This window comes from Canis lupus, chromosome 16 (assembly GCF_011100685.1).
Source record: "Canis lupus familiaris isolate Mischka breed German Shepherd chromosome 16, alternate assembly UU_Cfam_GSD_1.0, whole genome shotgun sequence".
Taxonomy (NCBI): Eukaryota; Metazoa; Chordata; class Mammalia; order Carnivora; family Canidae; genus Canis; species Canis lupus.
The window spans coordinates 45476569-45500197 of record NC_049237.1 but is presented as its reverse complement, the minus strand read 5'-3'; the positions used below and the strand labels follow the sequence as shown (position 1 = coordinate 45500197).

General features: G+C 39.5%; 1 protein-coding gene across 4 annotated transcripts in view; it reads left to right on the top strand.

Annotated features, from left to right (window-relative positions):
• The window catches only part of FAM149A (family with sequence similarity 149 member A), a 53014-nt gene extending 29653 nt beyond the window's left edge, over positions 1–23361 (top strand). For 2 of the 4 annotated variants that reach the window (XM_038560327.1, XM_038560326.1), the window contains exons 2-14: positions 4603–4713; positions 4971–5119; positions 7050–7192; positions 8344–8469; positions 9126–9296; positions 9879–10069; positions 10996–11150; positions 14694–14797; positions 15307–15516; positions 19223–19343; positions 20536–20664; positions 20751–20829; positions 23053–23361. In XM_038560327.1, the coding sequence (XP_038416255.1) occupies positions 4683–4713; positions 4971–5119; positions 7050–7192; positions 8344–8469; positions 9126–9296; positions 9879–10069; positions 10996–11150; positions 14694–14797; positions 15307–15516; positions 19223–19343; positions 20536–20664; positions 20751–20829; positions 23053–23126 (1683 nt within the window). In that variant the 5' untranslated portion in view covers positions 4603–4682 and the 3' untranslated portion in view covers positions 23127–23361. Of the gene's footprint in view, positions 1–4602; positions 4714–4970; positions 5120–7049; positions 7193–8343; positions 8470–9125; positions 9297–9878; positions 10070–10995; positions 11151–14693; positions 14798–15306; positions 15517–19222; positions 19344–20535; positions 20665–20750; positions 20830–23052 lie in introns of those variants that run through there. The other 2 variants (XM_038560325.1, XR_005371610.1) reach the window with 2 other exon arrangements.
• The last annotated feature ends 268 nt before the right edge of the window (positions 23362–23629 follow it).

The window sequence follows — 23629 nt, the reverse complement described above, 5'->3', positions numbered from 1 at the left end:
GCCCGGCTTTCCCAGGGAAGCTGCTCCCGTGCACCGAGGCGACAGACTGTCCATCAGCCCCGAGAGCTGCCGCCGCTTCTAGGATGTGCTCCTCTTGGGTCAGGGCGGCGCTGCTTTGCTTTTGCTTGTGAACTCGTTGTTAGATGTATTTATTATTTGACAGCACAAGCAGGTGATGCAGCTGGCAGAGGGAGAGGGAGAAGCAGACTCCCCGCTGGGTAGGGACCCCCCCCCCGCCCCCTCCCCCCGTGGAGCTGGGTCCCAGGACCCTGGGATCATGATCTTGACCCGAGCCTGACCCCCTGAGCCACCCAGGCGTCCTGGCGCCCTTTCAGGGGACGAGGGGCTTCCTGAGAGCCAGCCCACCCAGGAAACCACCCCGCATTTTAACCCATTCAGAATACAGTGTTCGTTTCAGGCAGGCCTTTAAAGCAGAAATGCAAAATTACGAACGCTTCGATCACACTAATGTTGAATTTCTACAAGGCAAAAGGACAGAGGTTTGTGGGCTATCTAGAGGCAAGTTTTACTTATTTATTCATGAGAGAGACAGAAGGAGAGAGAGGGGCAGAGACCCAGGCAGAGGGAGAAGCAGGCTCCATGCAGGGATCCCGACGTGGGACTCGATCCTGGTCTCCAGGATCACACCCGGGCTGAAGGTGGCGCTAAACCACTGAGCCACCAGGGCTTAGAGGCAAGTTTTAAAGAGTAAAAATAGATAATAGAGTCATATCTTGACACTGGAAATGAGCGGCTCATAGAGATTGGGACTCAGCCTTCCCTTTGTTGCATGGGCAAATTAATGCCATATAGTTCAGTGGGTGCACTTCAGTCTGCTCCAAAACGCAGGTCACCTTTCCAAATGAACAGCCTTAAATGTACACCCATTAGCAGTTTTTTTTTTTTTAACATCTCTAAAATTTAAGCGGCATAGACAAGAAGTAGTGTAAAGCTTATATGCCCATGTGTAACATAATAAAAGCTTAATAGACATTCCACCACTTTCAAGTTTTATTTATAGGATGCATCCTGTACATCCTGTACACTTTTTTTAGGCTGCATAGTTTGCATAGGAATTGATGGTTTACAGGGAATGAGAGATGTTCAGTGCTGTGCATGAAATAACAGTACAATGATTGGTTAGGGGAAAGAAATCAAAGGTTCAAAACAAGGCATAAAAAGAAAAAACAAAAGGAAAATTGTATAGACTCTGTTGTTAACAATGTCAATAATTTGGGATTCCTGGAGAGACAGGCAGATGGCCTGGGCCCAGGGAGCAGCTGCATCCCTGTTTTCTTGGTGACCTTGGGTAGTCATTGCATTAATAGGCTCAGGTTTCTCTTTAGGTTGTTCTGAGTTCTGTGGTCAAATGAACTCTGAAGTTCAAGAAGTTCCACAGAAATACAGAGACTTTTCAAGGAGATGAGAAGAACAGAGGAGAAAAAAAAGTTGGAGAAATACTATAGAAGTAGGTGGTGGTTGAGGACATGGCATCCATTTAATAGTAATTCCTCCCCCTGCACTCCCCCCACTGCATCCCTGCATTTTGAAGCTCTGTCATCAGCTACCCTTTGAAGTGAGTAGTAATGCTATCTGCGAAGGATATGGTGTTATATGAAGAGAGAACTTAGTCCTTTCATTTTGCAAATCATTTTCTTAGGTTGGAAAGACTCCCTCCCCCCTCTCCCCCCAAAAAAGGGTGAATTTTCCTGGAGCAAGAGATTATTGTTCATTAGAAACAAAACAAACAGGCATGAGTCTGATTAGTGAATTTAGTTTTCCGGTTGCTTAAAAGACAGAGGAGGAGTGGAAAGCAAGGAACCATTGTATCCAGCCATCCAGTTGTAAAAGTCACTTTTGGAGATAGCAGTTGCTCCAAGAGCTGGGAATTTTCTGTCTTTATAAAGGAGAAGCAAATCTCCAGAAATGTCTTGAATTGGAAGAGTATGCTTGCGTCTGGTCACAATGTAATCTTTTGTGGTAAGCATGAATTTATAGAGTAAAAACATGTTGTTTGTTTGGCTCACTAATTATTAATTCTTTCAGCAAACATAGACTGACAGGCATCTCTATGTGACAGGCATTCTTTTAGGTGCTGCTGATAAAAAAAAAAAGAAAATAGTGTAAAAATCATCTCAATAAAAGGCTGAGGGCCGGAAAGAGATCTATGTAATACAAAATGCTGCAGGAGGTACAAAGAAGCAGCTCAGTGTAGCAGGTGGTAACACTAATAGCAGTGAGGAAGAGCAATCTGATGGACCCAGCACTGATTATGCGGACTTTACATGCTTTTATCTAAGCTGGGTCTCACAACTGTAGGAAAACATTGACAGTATTGTCACTGTTTTTACAGATGTGTGTATTGGGTCCAGGAAAGGAAACAACTTGCTTGGAGCGCACAGCCAGTCAGGGCAGAGCAGGATTCTAATCTATCTTTATTTATTTATTTTTTTAAGATTTTATCTATTTATTTATTTGAGAGTGAGTGAGAGATCACAAGCAGAGGGAGTGGCAGAGGGAGAGGGAAAAGCAGACTCCCCACTGATGTGGGCTTGATTCTAGGACCCTGGGATCTTGACCTGAGTCAAAGGCAGATGCTTACCCCGCTGAGCCACCCAGGTGTCCCAATCTTTGTTATTCTTATGCAGATTATTATGAAGGAATTTATTTTAATTCACCACCCCGAAGTTTAAAATTGTCTCTCAGTGAGAAGCAGGTTAATTCATATGCTAGTGTGTATTTCTTAATGCTCAAAGAAGCTCTATTTGATGTAATTGTTGTCTCTTTTTTATCAATTATTTTTATGTTTATTTTGAGTTATTGAGTCACATGAAAATGATGAATAATTGATAGTTTTTTGAGGCAACTGAAAAAGGCCAAAGGTAAAGCAATTTGTTAGCATACAAGCTTGTCCTGTATTCTTTTCTCTTAGTGCCTTTATGCTCAGAACCACTTGATGGTATTTAAGATAACGAGCAGTAAGAGGGAAAAAATTATATAATTCTGTTATTCTCGCATATAAGACATATGTATGGAAGAAAGATTCTTGCTAAACTCTGTCGTAATGAACTTGTTTTTTCAAATTTCATTTTTCATAAAGTATTATTGGTACATAACTCAGGGAAGAATTTATTCCTATATTAATATTTTTTAAAACTCCATTTATTTATTGTTTTTTATTTTTTAATTTTTTTAAACATTCTTTTTTTAAAGATATTTATTTATTTATTTATTTATTTATTTATTTATTTATTTATGGTAGAGAGAGAGAGAGAGAGAGAGGCAGAGACACAGGCAGAGGGAGAAGCAGGCTTCATGCTGGGAGCCCGATGTGGGACTGGATCCCAGGACTCCAGGATCGCACCCTGGGCCAAAGGCAGGCGCTAAACCGCTGAGCCACCCAGGGATCCCTAAAACTCCATTTATATTTAGAAATACAAGTGTAAATTAGGCACTGTTTTAATTGATAATGCAGCAAATTTTTTTAAATGAATGTTACTGTGGTATCCCTGTTAGAAATATTGAAAGTTGACTTTCTTTTTCTCCAAATCACTACCATATCTTCACTTAATACAAAATTTGAGTTATTTGTATGGGAAAATATGATTTCTGTAAAAGAATAAGAGGTGTTTACTGTTAAATATTAGGAAGCTACTATGACTAAGAGGGAGGTAAATGTTTTAAGAGGTTCACTGGAAGGGCATTTTAATGATTAACACTATTAACATTAGCTTTTATACACCAGTCAGGTTTAGTACCTTATTTAAAGTTTAGAGATTTCTTCTGTGTTAGTTTTCCATTAATTCTAATATTTTATTTTATTTTTTTGTAGTATTTTATCCATTTATTCACAAGAGACACAGAGAGAGAGGCAGAGACATAGGCTGAGGGAAAAGCAGGCTCCCTGCGGGGAGGGAGCCTGAGGCAGGACTCAATCCCAGTACCCCGGGATCACAACCTGAGCCAAAGGCAGACGCTCAACCATTGAGCAACCCAGGCATCCCTATTTGTAAACTGCCTACACATCAGGCTACAAACCAAACAATGGTGCCAAACTAAAATGAATTATTGTTTGTGTGTTTCAGTCATTTCTTCTATTCATTCACGTGTTTAGTGATTAGAGAGAATTTAATATATTTCAGAATTAATGTGGAATTATCAATTTTTTCCCAGAAGACTGGTTGCTTTTGTAATCACAAGGGCACCTGGTCAAAGGACAAGTGGGATCTGAAATCCAGCTCATGTTTCATTTGCCTGGGAGTGGAGCTGTGTCTGCCAAGTTTTGAGCAAATTTTATTAGTCTGCTAAGTCACAAAAAAAGTTGTGTGTGTTTTTCCATTTTGCATAAAGTGGCATGTAGGTTAATGGCAACCTTGTTCTGAGAAAAATAAAAATGGTAAGCTCCCAGGCCTCAGTTTCTTGAGGATACACAGAGTGTGTGTATGCAGAGTATATGTGTATGTGTGTAGGGGGTGCATGTACACATGTGTTTAGGGGGACATGGAGGAGAGGAACAACTTTATGCAAAAGGATGTTTTAAAAGTTTTAATGAATAAAATCACTACATTAGAGATATTTTTCATAGTTTATTTTATTTTTCAGAAGAGGACTGTCAGAAGGACCTGGAAGGCAAAGTTTGGCTGCGAAAGGCAAAGATCCTTTGCCTACACATTTTACAAGAAATGTGCAGAAAGCCATTGACAAATATACCTGGTAAGAATTAACGTGTTAAATGGTTCTGATCTCAAAATCAAAAACATGCCCATAATGAAGAGAGGAAGCAGAATCAGTGATTGGTCATGCATTTCTAAGAGTTAAAAAAAAAAAAAAAAAGCAGTTTTCAGTTTTAGTGTAATGAAATGTTACACTGCATAAATGTTTTCAAATAAGTTTTAAAATCAACTCAGAGCAGTACAACCACTTCTAGTTTAATCCCTTCCCAAGAAATGTTCTTTCTGTTGCTTGCATTGGTCTCTGCAGTGAATCTGGGTCATCGTTTCGATCCAGTGGAAGCCCCACGCCGGCAGGTGCCCACAGCTCTTGGCCTGGGTCTGGGACACAGAGTTCTACTACCGGCTTATCAACGGAGAGGAGCTCGATTTACTCTTGGAGAGATGATGTATGTCTCAGAATCTTTTGTATAATTCCATGATTACAATTTATAATGAAGAATTTCCTGTCTTACTTTTCAATACTCTCTTTACCAATTTTGAAAGCACTACCTATTTGTTACACATACACACATACATCCATAGAAACGTATTTACACGTCACGTGGGAACACTTAAAAATATAGAATATGTAAGGGAAAATAAAAATCACTCATAATCTCATAGCCCAGCGTCTTAGCCGTTGATAATTTTGCTCTTTCCCCACCTCCTATCCCCTCCCCCCCGTATGTTGTACATGATCTCTTGTATTATATCCGTGACAGGAAATTGGGGACTGACTTTGACAATTAGGAACTTAAATACGAGAAAAAACGTGGAGAGGTAAAAATTGTACAAAATCACCAGATGAAGTGATATCCCCCCAATACTCTAAATCAGATCTTTTACTTTCACCTCTCACCCTAGCAGAAGCTGTTAACTTTAACCCTTTTTTTTGTTCTCTTCAAGAGTGGGATTCTTAGCTGTGGGAGTGAGTGTCCAGCTCAGGCTTTTGTTGGGAGCTCTACTAACCACAGTCTCCTGCCCCTTTACCCTCTCAACTGTCCCTGAGAATAGGGTCCCAGGCCTTTTGTGAAGCCCACGTGGCTGCGCAAGAGCCTCCACTACATCACCTTGGATGCTCTGACTCCTGCTCTTTTTTTGATGTTCCGATTTCCTTTGCCATTTTTAAAGCAGTTCACCACTTGGAAGGCACCTGTAGGTCCACTTCTTCGGGTCTGGGGTGTGTGTGTAATAGCTGGGCTTCTCACAGCCGCGGGGAAACACTGGACAGAGTCAGCTCCAAATCACTCAGGCCTTTTTGAACAAGGTGGGACCAGCTCATCTGTGACAAGCAGCCCTCCCCCTCACCCCCATGCGTCTGCAAATGGGAAGAAGGCTGAGGACCATTGCTTCATGCCATCCAAATTCTGAGATCCTTTCTATACACATTTTTGTGCAATTATCCAGAGAGATTCTTGCGACTTCCATTTATAGAATTGAAACAACTTCAGGCCCTACAATTGCTTTTCATTTAAAAACTTTAACTTACTTTTTTGGTGGGTAATATTTACAAAAAGCAGCAAAAGCCAAAAGAAAGAAAATTGAAAGTAAGCCCAGTCCCCTCCCGGGAGGCAAATATTATTAGTTGTTACCCTCTTGGCATTTTAAAAGAGATCATTCAACTCACCTGCTGTCTGGGAATCTAGTTTATTATCAATTTAAGCGAAGACGCAAAAAAATATTGAATATCATTCCATGATACTCAATCCAGTTTGAACCATCTTGAATCAGGTATATCACACTGAATGTATGCTTTGTTGCTCTGAGTTGTGGATTAGATTACAGGTTCACACACCCCTAAAAGAAATTATAGTCAAGGTTCTTCATTAAAAGAAGGTAAATGGCCCTCACATAAAAGTAATTTTCCATTTCAATGGTATCATCATCAGAAGAAAAACTAGCTGATATTTTGCAGATGTGCTTAGGTGTGTGACACCCAACCATATGAGGGACATGTGTCTATGTACACATGTGTACATACATACATATAGATATATAAATATGTGTAGTGTGTATGAGTCCATTTATGTCTGTCAATATGTGTACCTTTACCTATATTTACATCTCTGTAAAATCTCAAATAGGCCTCATAACTTGTGTGGTAGAAATGGTCTCTATTAACAATTAAAGAAGCTGAGTCTCACATTAGGATATAATTTATCAGAAGAGTAGAAATTGGGCCACTGGTATGTCTGACCACAAAGTCCACATTCTTGTTATCATGTCATACTTCTTCCTATATAATGGGCATTTTAAATTTTGCAAGCGTTATGGATTATGAAGGCCGGATTTCTACAACTTTTAGTCTTGTAACTAAGTGTGCATTTCTTGTTTTAGGAGTTTGACAAAGCCAATGCACAGAAAGTACAGCAGTTATTCTGGGAGGTGGAGGAAATGTTATTTGAAGGGAAAGTCAGCCCTCAGACTCAGAATCTAGTGGCCGAATGCAGTGAGTGGGCAAGAAGATCCCTCCATCTGAGGTAGGGAAGTTGTTTATGGTAATTCTCTGAAATGGGTTTCGGAACCACCCACTGATGTTTTCACTGAAACCAATTGCCCCATCAAAACATGTATCCAGAACACGTCTTTGGTGAGAAAGCATATCCTTTGTTTTTATTTATTTATTTTTTACTTTTTTAGCATACCTTTGAAATGGTGCTGGAGGGAGGAACAGAGTAATTATTTGCCAAATGATTGGAAAGATGAATCTTACTGACTAACCAAGATTCCTTATGTAGGAAAGATCACTTATTTTTTTAATCCCTCTGGTATTTATTTTATTTTATTTTATTTCATTTTTATTTTTATTTTTTAATTGATTTTTTTTATTAGGCTCCACCCCACAGTGAGAAGCCCAGTGCAGGGCTTAAACTCATGACCCTGAGATCAAGACCTGAGCCGAAATCAAGAGTTGGATGCTTAACTGATCCAGGCGCCCCAGGATCATTTATTTTTTTAATATCAAAGATGGAGAATATACATTGGGTCTGAAGGAAAGCTTTTCTTCTCTCAGTATTCAGCCAAACTCACTTAGGAGAGAAAAAAAAAATCCATCTCTGTTATCAGAAGTTCCTTTATATTAATTATATTTGGGGAGAATAGATTAGAGCACTTATACAAATGCAGATGAATTTTCTGGTTACCTCAACTAGGTAACTTAAAAAAAAAAATCTTGACTAAGTAGTCTTTCAATTTTTCTACTCAGTCCTTTATAAGCCTTTTACTTGAAGAGTATAGTACGTCCAACCAATATTAATTGTGGGTGCTTATTTTTCTAGGTGTAGGGCACTTAGTGAAAAGCCAGGAGCTCAGAGCAGCTCCTGTCACTCTTACATAGTTAAGATAATAGTGAAGGAAGGAGGGTGGAAAAAGAAAACACTGCAAGGAATATAAGCCAGGTGTACATATTTATATAGTTTTATTCATTATGTAGATATTAGTTAACATTTATAGAGAGCTCCTACGTGCCCAGCATTACCCTAGCTGTCTGTTCCTTATCACTTCATATATGTGCCTTCAAAATATTATTTCATCTGACTTTCAACATTGCAAAGCATTTTTCCTTTTTCTAATAAATTATATTAGAGTTCCTTTTATTCTTCCTTTTTATTTTTATTTTTTTACCTTGCAGAGTATTAGGAAGACAGCTCATCGTGCCAACTGATGAAGGGTTCCAACATTTCCAGGGCAGCGAGCCTCGTTCTGCACTCCACAAACCCTTCTTAGATGCCTGTGGACACAACCACAACAGCAGAGAGTAGGTTCCTATAGGTTATTTTTAAAAGTATTTTGAATTTCATTTTAGTTTTCCTTTTTTCATGTCTGTAGCCATGAGGCTTGGCTCCACTGATTTGGAAGCTTAGATTTCAGGGACTGGCAGGTACAGAGCATTTTTTTCCCCAGGATGTTTCTGATTCTAAATTGATGGTGATGATGATAATGGTGCAGAGTGTGTGTAACGAGGGAGTTAACTCTTGAAATTCTGTTTCAAAGACTCTGAAAGGTGGGTTAGATACAAAATCAAAACCTGACCTCTTGTCATGGATCCTAAGTTCCAATGCAATAGCAAAAGAAATAAAGCTCTATCATATTTTCTTTTGTTCATCAACAGATTTTGATAAATCCCTCTATGCCAGTCACACATATTTGGGACTATGCCATGACATCATCTTATTACAGCAGAGGGGATACAAACTCACATAGTAACTTAAACTTAAGAGACCCTTAGAATTTTTAATGATGCCTGTGTAAAAATGTTGCTTTTAAGGATATGATTTTAACAAGTGTAATAAACAATGATTTTTTTGTTTGGGATTCTGTACTTTATGGATTTTAAAGACTTGCCAAAATCACACAAGCTTTATATTCTTGATATTTTACAAACTCTCACAGAGGATCTGCTTTTCCCTATAGGTTGTGCATCTCTGGCTCTCAAATACTCCCAGAGGCATGCTCAGCCTCAGCCCGGCCAGGCTCTGATGGCACAGGGGTTGCAGACCTAACAGCATGTTCACCCCTGGAAGAAGAGGTTTATGGCGTGGATGGAAAGATTGAGGAATATTTTGCTTTTGACAGAAAAGAAGAGTAAATAGAATTTATTTGACATTAACTTGGTGTAATAGTATTAATTTACTTGACATTTATTTGGATTATATGCTCATTTATTGTTTTGTGTATTTTTTACTTATCCCCCAAATTTTCCATTCTTTTGAGAGTATTACACTCCCAAAAGATTTTAGATTCCTAGCAGGATATGTCTATGCTGCATCAGGGCTTCCTCTCCACCCCCCCTTTTTTTTTTTTTTTTTTTGAGAATATAGCACAGCTAGTAAACAAGAATTATGTTCAGCATGTTGGTGAAAGCGGACAGAGCTACTAGTGGCCTTCATTTCCTGAGGACTCCAGGCTGCCCAGAAGGGTAAAAGGGAAGGCCCAGACTCTGCACTAAATACAGAGACTTAAATTCGTTCTTAGATAAAAGCTACAAATATTGAATAATAAAAGTTGGCACATTAAAAAGTAACGTGCTGTTTAAAAAAGAATGTTATGTTTACATATGTAGAATGTACATGTGCATGCATACTAGGTAGAGATGAATAGGTTTATAACACTATTTTAACTTTAACCATTGGTACTTTTAGTAACCACAATGGGTTTTTTTCTTAGAGATGATGAATGTCTTGAGCAAAAGTCAGCTCACCGTCATAGGATGTGGCATAAACACGGACTCCCTCCCGTGTCTCCTCATGACTGTATCAAAGATGCAGTGGCCGCAGAAGTGTTTGATCACGTCTGGACAAATGTGGTAGAAATATTGGAAGAACTGATTAGAAAAAATTGGGAAGTGACTCTCACAGGTACTTATATGTAGTAGTTGGCTCTAATGAAAAGAAAAAAAGACCCTTGCTGCTCAGCCATGTGCCCTCACCCAGCTTGGCCACACCTAGGATATGATTCGGGTGAGAAGGCAAGCAGGTTTTCTCCCCTTAGTCATGAATGATCTTTAATCCCTTCAAAAAGGATGTTATTATTTTTTAAGAATATATATGCACTTTGGAACAATAACAGAAATACACAAGAAAGAAGCTTAAAGTTACTTTAAAAAAATCTCTGATAATAGGAGAACTTCTCTAATAATGGGAAATTGCTTTTTAATTGTTTATGACATTATTTGTAAAGCAAAATAGAAACATAGATAATTTAATAATCATTTCATTTAGCCTTACAAAAGGTTCTCTAAACTACTTGAAATTTAGATCATAGAAATGTCAGCGGTGGACGTTAATGGCTAATGTTATAGAATCAGTTTATTTTATAAATAAATGATTTTATTTATTTATTTATAAATAAAATAAACTGATTATTTATAAAATGTTCTCTAAACTACTTGAAGAAACAGATGATAGAAATGTCAGCGGTGGACGTTAATGGCTAATGTTATAGCATCAGTTTGTACAAAAGGGTACTACTCATGTTAATTTAAATATATCCTTTTTTCCACCAAAGGGATTAGTTGGGATATTATAAAATACCAAGAATTTTTCTTGCCCCAGTGTATAGTCCCTGCTTTTCTACCTACTACTGGAATGATAAGCCTGTGTGTGTGTGGAAAATGTCACGTCAGTCAATTGCTCTGTGGGGTCTCTGCTCTACAGCAGGATTCAGTGGCCATAGCAGATTCATGGTAACTAAAAAACAGAGGTACTCTCCGAACAGTGAATTTTAAGTACATGTATTTAATAATATGTTTCCTAATAATCTTGATTTGGTATTGTTGACACAGAAGGAAAGAAACAGAAAGAAAAACTGAAAGTAGCTGAGAATAAATCTCCACTTCTACATATTTCTCGTATTAACACTGATGCACCAAGTGTTCCCCCATCCAGAAGCTCTGAAGCTCGCAGCCTATCCCTGGCTTCTCATCTTAATCCACCTCAGGTAGGTGTTTTTCTACTAGTCTTCAATATTTTTTTAATCTCTGGCCTGGATTTGTCAGAGTGCCATCTAGTGTTTGGTTTTGTTTGTTAATTAGACTAAAATTTAAAAATAATCTTTTCAAGGAGTATAATAGCATAACCATATTCTTTTTTTTAAAAAAGATTTTATATATTTATTCATGAGACACACAGAGAGAAAGAGAGGCAGAGACACAGGCAGAGGAAGAAGCAGGCTCCATGCAGGGAGCCTGACATGGGACTCAATCCCGGGTCTCCAGGATCACACCCTGGGCTGAAGGTGGCGCTAAATCGCTGAGCCACCCGGGCTGCCCACCATATTCTTTAATAGAGTAGGGACACTCAGATTTGAAACTGTCCACCCGCTTTGAGCTGTAGAATTTTTTTCCATATTTTTAAAGAGAAAAAAAATGCTTTTCCTCAACATTTCTAACCAACTTGAAAGTTACAGAGGTTTTCCTGTCTTCCCACCAAAATAATAATAAAAAAAAGTCAATGAGAATATGTTGGGTTCATTCAACATTTATTGAGTTTGCATGAAGTGTACTGTAGTAGATGTTTTGAGGAGACCTGTAGATGAGCAAAGCATGGTCCTCGATCCAGTAAAAGGAAAAGCATAGTATAAATCACATGCAATACATTGTGTGAGTCATGTGCAAAACGAGGCCTCAGGAGAATAAAGGAGAGAATGATTCATCCTGACTGGAGCTCAAGTCTTGATCTTTTAGGTTGGAGGTGAAATTGAGCCGAATCACAAAGAAGTGAATGGTTTTGCATGGGTAGGAAGTCTGTGTGGGTCATTTCAGGCCAAGCAGAGGCATGTTTGGAGAATAGTGTGTGGGTGGGATGGGATCAGAGGTGAGGATGCTGGGACCAGCAGGGGAATTATACCAAGAACAGGGCATTGAGAGTCCTGGACCATTGTGGGGATTATGTTGGACAAGTCATTTAACTTTTCAAAAGTTGAGTTTCCTTTATCTAGGGAATGATGTCCAAGTATTGTTGTGAGGATGAAATCACATAAATAGGTGAGAGCTCCTAACGCAGAACCTGGCACATGTTAGGTACTCAGTACATTCTTCTCAGATTGCTTCCTTAGTTAAAGGTCAGGTGGAGGGTGAGGCCAGAAAGGCTGATCTTGTTCATGGGAGACCTCAGTAGTGCTAGGGAGCTTGGACTTTATGTTTGCACAGCTCGTCTTGTGTGGGGGAGCAGAGAAAAGGGGTAAGACAAGATTCTTGGTCTTGAGGTACAGGCAACTTAGCTGGAGCGAGTCAAGCCATGCCAAACGATACTATACACGTGCACACAGGTGCACACACACAACATGAGGCAGTCAGTGGTAGTAGAGCAGATGAGAGTTTGAGCTGTGGGACTACAAGTATGGGGTCGGATGTGACAATTTATTAGTTCTGTGATCTTGAATCAGTCCCTCAAAGACTTCGTCTCATTATCTGTGGGATCTGTGAGTCAGGAAGCTCTGCAAAGTAGAGGAGATAAGACATTTAGTGCAATGTGTAGCATAGAGTAGACACCCAATAAGTGTTAGCTTTCATTATAACCAGATGCAAACTGTAGGCTATATTGTATCATACCATATCCTAGCCTGGCTATATTGTAATCTGATGCCCTTTAGCTCATAAGTGCCTTGCAGTTCGGGGGGAAAGTAGCATACCTCCATAAAGTAGAGTGACACATAAACTAAATCTGAAATGATAGGTAAGATTTAGAAAGGCTGAAAGAAAAAGGGAAGATGTTCAAGGCAGAGGCAAAAATATGCATCTAGCATAGGAGCAAATAAACAGATGCTCTTTGAGAGATTAGAACACAGAATAGTGTGTAGGGTCCAGGGGCAGAAGTACAAAATAGGAATGTCTAATAGTATTGTTTTACTCTGTACATAAGGGCTTTACAGTAAGCCTTCTTTGCTTTTGCCAATCAAAATAAACTTTTGGGGGCAGCCCAGGTGGCTCAGTGGTTTAGCACCTGCCTTCATCCCAGGGCCTGATCCTGGAGACCGGGGATCGAGTCCCACGTCGGGCTCCCTGCATGGGGCCTGCTTCTCCCTCTGCCTGTGTCTCTGCCTCTTTCTCTCAATCTCTCTGTGTTTCTTATGAATAAATAAATAAAATCTTTAAAAAAAATAAACTTTCGGAACTGCTACCCTTTATTGTATTTTTTGTTTTTTTAAAACTGCTCTGGCAGGTTCAATTGTGTTTCCCACTTTGCAGATTCAAATATGTGGTATGAATCACATAAAAATGGACAGCTGATGGCAGCATGGAAAAAGAATTCTTAAGTATTAGGCAGTATAAGTAAACTTGAGAAATATGGAAATTTTTAAGTTTAAAGGGGTTTTTACAAGTGTTTTCTTTTTGTAGATTTTAATGGGTTTTGGAAATATTTTTTATAGCTAATTTGTTTTCATTTGAGTCAATGTTAAAATGAATGGAAAGCAAGGTTGAAAGTAAAGATGAGATATTATTAGAGCCTGTTTTGAAATAGTCAAAGCGGGTCTAGCAGTAATTACAACAGGTCTTAATTTATTCCTCTAACACTTTTAAAAAATATTCAACCTGGGGAAAATGTGATTGTAGTTGCCACATCTATTCTCCAACTAGAATACGATGCTAGCTTCAGAAACAGGATTTTAAATATTGAATCTAAATATTGTTTCCCATCCTAGTTGGTCATATCATGGGACCAGATAGGGAATTCATGATTATTTACCCTCACTTCATGCTTCCACCAGTGCTATCTAATTTAATTCTCATACAAAGTATCTATCGTTATCCTCACTTTAGAGATTAGGTAATTAAAACTCCAGGAACAAAGTAATCTTTCCAGGACCACCTACCAGGAAACAGAACTGAGATTCTAATGTAAACCTTCAAAATCTGAGATCTGGTTGGGCTTTTACCCAGGCTATTGTGCTGCTCCCAGGGCTGCTAACTGGGGCCAGCTGTGAAGGATAGGGTAGGAGAAGAGGTCTAAGCAACAGGTCTAGGAGGTCTAAGCAGTTAGGAGCTGGGGCATGTCCCTTCCTTTGCTTCTGCAGATTCCCTGTCTGCCTTCTTCATCCTGGTGTTATCTGGAGGCTGGTGCATGGTGGCTGTATGAGGGCTCTCTTGCCCCTTGCCCTGAAGCTCTTGGAGCTCAGAGCAAAGGATGAGAATGACAGGACATTGTTTACTCCTAGCCTCTCTGCCAGGTGACAGTGATCAGTGGCATTTCTCCGAGCAGCTACCCTGTCCAGATTCCAGAAACCTCTTCCTCACTTCTCGCCATTGCAGTCATGCATGTGGTACTGTGTCCCTACTGCTACATGGTTATATTGCCTGGGGGGAATTAAGCCATTTCCTGTTAATTTCTTTTCCCACATCTTTATAAAAGATCCCTTTTGAATTTTTTCGCCAAAGTAGCCAGTTGGAGTGTACCATTTATCGCCCGCTGATTCTTGACAGGCACCAAGTAATCTCAATAGCACTGGATGCCTCTTAATTTCTATTGTTTCTACTTTTCACAGGTTCATCGCTTCTCCAACAATTTTTATAGTGATTTGAGTGGTGTGATGACAATTCAGGCAAAACCACTGCAGCAGAGACCTACTTATTTTGCAGACAGAACACAGTATGTATAAGAAATAATTACCCCCCCCAAAAAAAGAAATAATTACCCCACCTCTTCTCTATGCTGGATACACTCAAGCACTGAAGACTGAAGAGGATGTGGGATAATGAGCATCCCGCTGAACCCCTTGCGATAGGTACGCCTGAACCCATTCGGGGAAGGAGACAGCCACGCGTGAGAATGAAAACACACTTATAATATCAACCACAAAATGGTCATTGTTAGGGTAGATAGATAAGGGGAAGACACCTGTGAAATTTTAATCTTGTGGGCTATTCAGGTAGGCTTACATCAGTGAGAACCTTAGATCTTTTCTTTGTTTCCCCGTGGTTGATTCTTCAGTGAAGTTGAAATTGATTTGGAAATTATAGTCTTTCATTCAACCAATACTTAGGAGTATCTTATTGAGCCAGGCACTGTTCTAGATGATGCCTAGTAGTGGACACATATATGTGCCTTGTTCTCCTAATGCTTACATCTGAGTAATCAACTTGACCTCCACCCCCCAGGAATGAGCAAGAGGACAGATCATTGGGTACAGGGGCTGGTGCTATCTCTTTGGCACGACACCGCCTGGGACGAATCTCAGATGCTCGTGTACTACACACTTCTGGAAAGAAAACACCTGCACACACGAGGCTGCCTTCTCTTACTTCAGACTCACAGAGAATGAAAACCCCCAATGTGTACAGTGATGAGGTTCTTCGGGGAACAAAACTGTAAGTCCTGTCTCTCTCCCGGTAAACCAAATGTCACAGGGGACAGAGACGCTTGCCAGTTAGGACTTACGGATTCTTACTTGTCAAATTTTATGTGGCTACTTCTCAGGTATTTCATGAATTTGAATTTTTTAAAGATTTTATTTATTAAAGAGAGAGAAAGCATGAGCAGAGAAGAGGGGCAAAGGGAGAGGGAGATGCAGACTCCCCTTTGAGCAGGGAGCCTGATGTGGAACTTGATTCCAGGACCCTGGGATTATGACCTGAGCCAAAGGCAGATGCTTAACCGACTGAGCCACTGGGCGCTCCATGCATTGGAATATTTAACATGAATTTTGTTCCAGTAGTATAGTTGGTTATATCCTGGAATAAAAAAATCAGGCAATGTACCTGTAGCAGTGCAGCAAAATGAAGCTATAATGGTGAGGCCATCTTGGGTGGGTATTCAGTGGCCTAATCTGTAAAACTAATAGTTAACTAATGCTTTCAAATTACATACACAATTCTTTCTTATTATGAGGTCCAAAAAATTAGTGTGCATACAATCCTATACAAATAAAAGGGACATACATAACTTTCAGGTTTTTGTTTGTCTCAAATTTTGATTTAAATTCTAGTTCGTTTACATATAGTGTGATACTAGTTTCAGCAGTAGTCCAACTATTAGTTTTTATTTAACTCCGAGGCTGCGTTTCACTCCATGTGGGGAGTTTCACAAAAGCTTTTGACCTTCAGGATCAACTTCAAATCATTGCTGTGTTAGATTCGGAATCTGTCCAGTCTTTTGTTGCAGAATTATGAAGGAGCAATCCAGCTTTCTCACTCAAGTGTCAGGCTATCCTTCCATTAATAACAGCCAGTGTTTATTGACTGCATTCTGTTACCAGCACCAGCTAAAGGAGTCGCATTTATTATCATATTTATTACCTGCCACAGATCTTTCGAGTTGGTACTCACAGTATCCCAGATCCAAGGTGAGGAGACAGAGGCTGAAAGAAGTTGCATAACTTGGCCAAAGATGATCTCCCGAGGGAGAGGCAGAGCTGGGACTCCCCACAGTACTGTTCAGCTTCAGAGACCAGCCCTGGACTACAGGGGCCCCGGGCGTCCTGCAGCCAGGAAGCCAGATATTAAGGGGCTGCCCTGGGCTCCCCACTGCAGGGATGGGAGGCATGAGCTAGCCACCAGAGCTAACCAGTAACTGGATTTTTTGGGATGCATTACATAGTGCCATGGCACCTTTGGTTTTTGATGCGTCTCTGTTTCTTTCACCATCTGGAACTGATATTTCCGATGTTATTTGGGTTATTTGGGTCACCCGGGGTTATCTGCTCTGGGAGTTCTTTCAAGAGTGCTCCCTCTCCTCCATCCTTCGTGGCCATCTGGGACCCCTTCGCCCCCTGCCAGGGTCACTAGCCCATTGAGGCCCTCTCCTCCTCTTCCCCCCAGCCTGCCTGGGCTCCACTGTCAGGCTTTCCTCCCAAGCCTTTTCTATTTTCTCTTGAAATAAGCCAGATGCCTCCAACTGGACATTCCCTTCATGTTCTGGCCCCCTCTATCTGCAGGCCCGTGTTTTTCAACTTTTTTGTTTGTTTGTATTATTCCTGCCATTCTAAAATAGGGTTTTTTTTAAAGATTTATTCATTTATTCATGATAGAGAGAGGAAGAGAGAGAGAGAGAGAGAGAGAGAGAGAGAGATTGAGAGAGAGAAGCAGGCTCCATGCCGGGAGCCTGACACGGGACTCGATCCCGGGACTCCAGGATAGCGCCCTGGGCCGAAGGCAGGTGCCAAACCTCTGAGCCACCCAGGATCCCTATTCCTGCCATTTTAGACTACCTTTTGTAATTCCTCCCCTACCCATGGAATTTTAATGCCACAAATCTACTGTATAGTCTATGTATTGTTCTTTATATCTGTGTTTTATGCATAAAAAGAGTAAGGTTTTTTTTTCTGGGGGGGGGGGGGATGTCCCACCAACAACCAGTGTTTGCCTGCTGGGAGCAATGTCACCATCTTTGATTCCGCATACCTATATCTTCCTGCTACTTCTCATCACCCACCTTGACTGGGGGCAGTCGTATTGTCTCTCTGACCCACAAATACACCAGCTGTGAATGTTCTTACTTCCAGATTTTGTTTGTGCTCTTTCACTTTTATTAAAATAACATCTTTTTAACTATAAAAGTATGACAAGTTCTCTGTGGATACAAAAAATATGAGTAGATATCAAAGATCACCCGTATGCCCAACACATACAAATATAAAAATGATAACTTGGTCAGTTTACTACCAATTTTGTCCATGGTTATGTTTCTTCTTTTCTCTCCTTTCCCTTTTCTTTTTTTCCTAATAATATATTATCGTACTATTGTGGCACTTTTCATATGATTTTTTGACTTAATGTTATTCATATTTTCCATGTTTTTAAATATTTTTGAAAGCATGATTTTAACAACTAGAAAAAGTAACATGTGGGTATGTGACAATTTATTAAGTATTTCCCATTACTGAAACTTTTCATTCCTTCTATATTTTCACTATTATAAGGTACAGTAAACATCGTTTTATACAAATCTTTTTTTAATTTAAATTCCAGTTTATTAATATACAATGCAATATTAGTTTCAGGTGTACAGTGACATTTTATGTAAATCTTAATAAGGATGTCTAAATTGTGTCCTGGTGGTGTCATTCTAGAAGTAAAGCAGCCAAGTCAAAGGTTATGGATGTTTTTAAGACTCTTGGAATACTTTTCCAAAGCTCTTCCCAGAATGGTTTGGGACTACTACAATTTGTAGTTCCATTGGCAGGATGTGAGACTTTTTCCTTGCAGCCTCTTAACTATGGGTAGTATATGTATTTTAAAACTTGATAGGTCAAAAGGGTCATATTTTAATTTTCATAACTATTACCAACAAATAAATGAATTAGAGTCTTATTGTAAAATATCCATCTTTGTCCTTGTGCATGAACTGGACAATTTTCCAGTGTCAGTATCTGGTAGGGAATGTCTACCATCATTACTCTTCTTTTATTAACATTTCCTCACCTTTCCTGACAAACCTTATGATCTGGTTGTCAAATTCAAAACCAAAAAGTATCACATTGAACCTGCTCACATTAAATCTATTAAAAACCTAGGGAAAACTGACATTGTCACAATATTCCATCTTCCCATCAAAGGACTTGTTTGCCTCTCCTTTTAATGACCTTATATAAGTTTTATAGTTCTCTTCATCTGGGTCCTGCACATTTGTAATTAATGTTATACTTCATGGATCACACCACTCCCTAAATTTCTACAGTACAAATATTTAGAATCATTTACTGTGACCTTTTATTACATACAGTAATTATATTGTTCTCTAATTACTTCATGGGTTTTCATCTTGTTTTCAGGAACTTGTAAGCTTGTCAAGGGGGGGGACACTAGATCCTCAGTTACTTGCACATTCTGCCCATGGTTGGCCCAGCTGAGCACTCAGTATATACAGGTTGACAGTCCCTGCTGAACAAGGAGAAGGTGACTGGAGCCGGTGCTCATTCCCCTCCCTACATTTATCTCGGGGACATTCCACTCATGCATCATGAGCATTTCTTTTGGAAGGCAATTGTGATTAGTAGCTCAGATTAAGAGCTTCGGGTGAGGTCCATCCCCTTCTGTCTGCACCTGGGTACCCAGTCACATGTTGTTGTGTTTACAGGCAAACTGGCGGGGACCGTGTGTCCTCCTCATCAGCTCAGGCCTCGCGGAGCAGATTACCCCCAATAGGCTCAGAGACCTGTGAGCAGAATATGGCAGTTCCTGGATCTCGACCTGTTTCTGTAAGACAGATTTCCTTCTACTTAAGTGCACTATTCAGATTTTCTATTGGAAAACAAACAAAACAGAATATAAGTTTGGCACTTCCCTGTGAACACAGTAATAACAAAATGTCTCTCCATAATCTGCTTCCTGACAGTGACAAGTGACAGGAGGTAGGAAAGTTAACTCATTGTGTTGTGAAATACAAACATGATTTGAATTAAGTCAGAAAGTCCAGGTGTCAAGGAAAATCTGATAGGTTGGTATAGAGAAGAAAATACCATGCCTGTCAGGTCAGGAGACAGGAAGATCTGTGTTTGAACCCTGACTGCAAACTCTGTATGACTTGGTAGACAGTAATCTCTCTGAGCCTTAATTTTCTCACTTGTTAAAGGGTCACACTGATTCCTTCATCAAAGAATTGTTATAAGGATGAAATGAAATTACAGATGGTAAATTATGCCTGCATAAATAGGACCTCAGGAAAACACCTCTGCCATTTTATCAGGCCTCATTCTCATGGTTAACCTGCACCACATCTGGGCAGCGTGGAGGGGAGCATCTTCTCCACCCACGTTCAACTCAGCCACACCATGGCAAATGGTCTGGGAAGGTCTGAGGCTGCTAGTGTGCGTACCCACACGTCCCCCTAGACTTACAATGACCCCTCACTTACCTCCCATATGGGTAACATTTCCCTATTTCGGAGAACACAGAAGGACCCTGGGTTTGGGAGCATAAAGGCCTCGAGAGAAAACCTGACAAAAACATTTTCTCTTGCATTCTTTTGCCTTCTTCAGTACAGCAATAGAACCCATGCCCAGAGAGGCAGGAGTTGCAAAGCATTGATGTGTAACCTTAGCATGTTGTGGCTTAAAGTCATGAAAGAAGGCAAACATCACATGAAAAATATTCCGATGCTTCACAAATGCAAAATTCTATTGCGATTATAATTTAATATTAAGAATTTTATGTGGTTAAGGTTTTCAATTCATGTTTATTTATTCGGATGCTACCATTTTACCAGGTTAAATAATAAAGTTACATAATTAGAATATATTTTGATATTTATGCTTGATAGGCCTTGTACTTCACAGTATCTAAATAGAAGTTTCAAATAAGCAAGTGAATGATTGAGCATGTAGAGATCTTCTTTTGTATTTTTTAAGGATTGCATTTACCTTAAACCAGAACATATTATCTTTTATTTAGTACAGAGGGAGGCATCCACAGAACCGTGTGTTAAGTGCGATACCTGACAGTTTAGAACGATCACCTCTTCGTGAAAGATCTCTGACCATAGAACAGTTTTCAAGACCCAGCACAACCCATGCATTTCGGGTAGGTTGTCTGTTAATCATAAATGTGATTTTTAGAAATATGTGAAACAATAAAACTCAATTCTCATTTTATTTTTCTTCTAATAGCTAGATACTCCTCGAAAAGGTTCATTGACATTGATGGAATTTGCTGGCCACTCGTGGACAAGTCAAAGTTTCTTGACAGGTCAGTTTTTCCCACATATAAGTAAAATAATATAATATGTGAAGCTTCAAGTTATGGAAAGAGAAATTGAGGATTATCTACCTTAATAGGACTATTCTGACCATATAGGAGGAAATAGCCCAAGTGTTTATCATCAATGGCCAGACACGAAGTCTCTACAAAGAGCAAAGCTGCAAAAATAAGCACTTACCTGCTGTTAGTAATAAAGGGTAAAATGCCCAAATGCTCTTCATTTAATTGGGGCCTCACAGAAAAAGAAAAATTCTGTCTTAGGAGGCTTGTGAGAAATCAGTATCTCTCTCTGTGCAATGCAGTTTTCATGTTTTCCACGAAACCTTAATCTTAGTTCTCTTTGAAGATCTAATTATAAAAATGCTTCATGAAATTAATACAAATATTCTAAGTATTTTATAATGGAGAGTTTTACAGATAAATACTTGTTTTCAGCCTAGTAGCTATTTTTAGGGTAAAGTTTCTACTTGAATTTAGGCTAACGATGTTTTAGTTTTCAAAACTGTTACCAGCATTTTTGTTTAAGGAGGCAACATAGCATTGTCATGAGTCATGCCACTCTGAAACCAAATGCCTGCTTACCATCGTACTCGCTGAGCTATCTTAGAGCCTCCACCTTTCTGGGCCTCAGTTTCTTCTTTTATAATAGGCTGGGTGGATGGATAGAACAATCATTGGAAAAATGTAGGCAAAGGACCTAACTAGATTCCAGGAATATATTGTTTGTTTAAAAATTATGAATACTTTGTATTATAGATAATCTGAAATGTAAAGGATAATTTGCTATCTTAAGGCAAATGCTATAATTTAAAAATAAATCTGGTAAATTGGAAACAGTGGGACAGCGCAGCAATTTTATCATTGTTTACATCAGCCCTTTTATAATTCTGTACCACAGTGATATCCAAGATTCTTTAGCCCTTTATAATTTTTCTCCTATGCAAATAGCCCTAAGCCACTATGCCTTTCTGCTACTTTTCTTTGTATATCCCCTAGCAACATTAGCTCTCACTGTGAGTGACAGTAGTTCTTTTGTTTTTTTGTTTTCTCTAAAAGCAGTCATGCTATGTTATCAGGTATTGCTCTGACTTGGAGATGGTCAGGAGCAAAGTAGGCATAAAGTGTGTTTATTAATAAATAGCAATGTACCAAGTGCTCCCTCTGTGCCAAGTTCTGTGCTGAGGGCTGGCATTCAAACACCAAGGAAGTTTTGGCCTGTGCCTCAAGGAACGCTCAGTGTAGTGGGGAAGATGGAAAGGACCAGGAGAGAGGTGAGCAGGACCACCAGCTGGATATGCAGATGGCTAAACGGATAGAGAGGCTTCCCAGAGGAGGCGTGAGCCATGCCAAGCAGGATGAGCATCATGTGATACATGAGAGAGACTCATTCCAAGGGAGTCATGTCCAGGAGACAGTGGTGCTGAAAGAGAGAGCTCATGGAATTGTGATGAATTTGGTTTTGGAGATGTTGACTGCAGCGAGCTAAGTGGAGCTGTCTAATAGTTTGTTGGTCACACAGGATTAGAGGTTCAGGAGAGGGAACTGGGCTCTGAATTTGTTTTAAATCTCCACATTTAATTTTCCCCCAATACTAAGTCAGTATATTCTCTTATTGATAACTTCGCGCCTATTATTATTGATGGTCAGAAGCCTTTTTTATTTCTAAGGAGTAAATGAGGGTACGTAAGAGAGATATGCCTATATTTCTAAGCATTTATTTTCTTTTTCTCTGATAAGCAGGCATGTAATCTGTTTCTCGACCTTTGCTTCCAGGTCAGAAAGCATTAGGAGCTATTAATTTATTAACAGTTGTTCTGTGACAGAAAAAAAAAAAAAGGAAATGCTGTGGGGGCATCCCCAATAGTGGGAAGAAGGATCTCTTCAGGCAGCTGACTGCTCCTATGAAGTAGTAGGGTCGTCAGAGCTCACTACCCAACTTCCTGAGCCTTAGGGAATCCACCTTTGGGTAGAAGGTTCGAGCAAACCCATCAGCTCTGGGAGGACACAGGGTAGCACCCAGGCTTAGTGCAGGGGGCGCCCCCTTCCTTCCTCTCAGGACCCCAAATGGCAGTTTTTGCATATTTCCTGGTTTACATAAAATAACATGAACATATTTTTTTTTAATCATGTGCATAGAAAGTAAAAAATAATCCTTTGAAAGCTGGAATTATTAGTGTTTTAATGAGAATTACTTTTTGGTTGGTGTTTCAGGTTCACAACATCCGCCTAAATCTTTTCAGAGGACAACTCTGACTACAAGAAAGAGATTCCAGGTGGCATCTTGATGGAACTTGGGCTTAAACTTCAAAGCCTCACCATGCCATTATCACTTGAAAAGTGGAAGAACAAGTATTATACTGTGTATCTGTCTGATAGTGAGATGTGAACCTGAGTGAAATGCAAACAAATAAACCACTTAATTTTGAACACTCGCATTGTAAAGAGACTACAAGTCAAATTCACCAACCTTCTTTACGGGAAGCATTCCAATAAAGGTTCTTTAGGCTTTGCTCGAAAGAATCTAACATGTTTGTAATCCATCATTTTATCAATTATACACAGACACATAATTAGTATATGTATCCACATACTACTTAACATATGAGAGGATATTATCTAGGAATAAGCCATTTTGTAATGTTGTGTCTTGACATGTGTTTGGAGTCTCAGTCTGTCACTGAGCTGTCCAAATCCTGATCATTAATACATATCACTCTCTTCTCTAGAAAATAGCAAACCCATTTTGGTACAGTGTGTCGGTTTACCTAAGATTCAGATTGTTCTAGTC